The sequence below is a fragment of the Condylura cristata genome, unplaced genomic scaffold, assembly GCF_000260355.1.
Source record: "Condylura cristata isolate star-nosed mole 26May11 unplaced genomic scaffold, ConCri1.0 scaffold00016, whole genome shotgun sequence".
Lineage (NCBI taxonomy): Eukaryota > Metazoa > Chordata > Mammalia > Eulipotyphla > Talpidae > Condylura > Condylura cristata.
Window position 1 is genome coordinate 32,089,255 of NW_004567117.1, and position 1,591 is coordinate 32,090,845.

Consider the following 1,591-nt stretch of genomic DNA (forward strand, 5'->3'; position numbering starts at 1 on the left):
GTTGATTATGTTTCCTTGCTTATAAATGGTTCCAAGTACTTAAAAGTTGCATGTTTCCTCAATATATTCTAAAAACATTTATCACTGATGAATACAGAAATATGTTTTGCTTACAAGCTTTCTTCTCATTTTCTTAAAACTCCATGTGATATTGGCTTAGCAATTTTCAGGGAATTACTGCTAGAATTCCCAGAATGGAGAAATAAACATTGAAAAACCAAAATCAATTTTCTCTTAAAAAAACAGCTAGTGCAAAAAAAAAAAAAAAACAGCTAGTGCAAAATCACTAAGTGAATCTGTCTGTGGACCACTTCTTTGGTTCATCAGGCTGGACACTGAAATCTGGTGGTGGCAGTTTGTCCTCTCAATAAAAACTTCCCTTTGCATGCAGGCAGTTTGAAGCTGAAAGAATACAATGGTACACTAACAGAGATGAAACAGCCCCTGTGAGAGCCAGAGAGGGTTTATCATAAAGAGGGAATATAGAGCACCTCTCTCAAAGAATGAGACATCTAAACTGGCTTTTTAAGATGCCCAGGATTTATCAAGATCAAAAGCATCAGAGGCAGAGAAAACAACCCAAACTAAGAATGAAGGTATGGGGACACCCACAGAAAGAACAGAGGGGCAGATAAAAGGGAGGAGGGGGAGATAGATGTGAGAAACCACCTTCTCCCACCCTTCCTCATCATGAAGGCAACACAGCACTCAAAGGATGTTTATTTAACCTCAAAAACATCTCCCCCATGACCACTCAGGGTCTACTGGGATATAAAACTATTCATAGGTTATGCTTTTTTAATTAGAAAAGCTCTGTATAGTGGGGATTTGCCTTCATCTCTTTATACCCCTCCTAGTGTTTCATACATAATGTCTACAGAATAAACACTGTGCTACTTAAATTGAATTAAGATATAACTACAATATAATTATAATTCATTTCCTTACACTTTTCTTGAACTTGAAGTTTTCTTGTACACATGACCTCATTTGCAAGTTGTTTTCTTGCCTCCTTTTCAAGTCTCAGCTCCTTGTCCTTCTCAGCCATCTTCTTTTCTTTCTCTTCCTCCAGTATTCTATCCAGTTCTTTCTCCTGAGCTTTTTCTTCCTCACGTCGCTGTGCTAAGTATTGATTATATATCTTCTGTTCTCTCATCATATCTTCCTATAGGACATAAAAATAACTACATTTGTAAAATAGTAGGTATGATAATGATACAAAGGATGAGTTTAAAAACAGAACCTCAAACATGATATTAAGAGTTTACTCCAAAATACTTGGGACATGTATGGGGGCACAGATGAAATAAGAATAGTCATTAGCAGATGTTGTTGAAGCTGGGTAGGTTGAAGCACATGGGAGTTCACTGTACCATTCTTTGTATCTGTTAGAATTGTTTTATGATAATTAATGAATTAAAATTTATATTCCAGGCCCTCCCTGGTGGTGCAGCGGGTTAAAGCACAGCACTAAGAAGCTTAAGCCACTTCAGCATGAGTTCGATTCCTGCCTGCCCTGGAGGAGATCCACATGGCGCGGCAGACCTCTCCTGACCCGCCCGCTGCTCCCCTCAGCAGTGTACTTCGTTGA

The 1,591-nt window shown here is 38.5% G+C and overlaps 1 protein-coding gene across 1 annotated transcript in view; it reads right to left on the reverse strand.

The window, feature by feature from the left end:
- Positions 1-1,591, reverse strand: part of CFAP53 (cilia and flagella associated protein 53) — an 18,135-nt gene that overhangs the window by 4,451 nt on the left and 12,093 nt on the right. Inside the window, exon 6 of the mRNA XM_004683897.2 lies at positions 949-1,165. Coding sequence (XP_004683954.1) covers positions 949-1,165 — 217 coding nt within the window. The remainder of the gene's footprint in view (positions 1-948; positions 1,166-1,591) is intronic.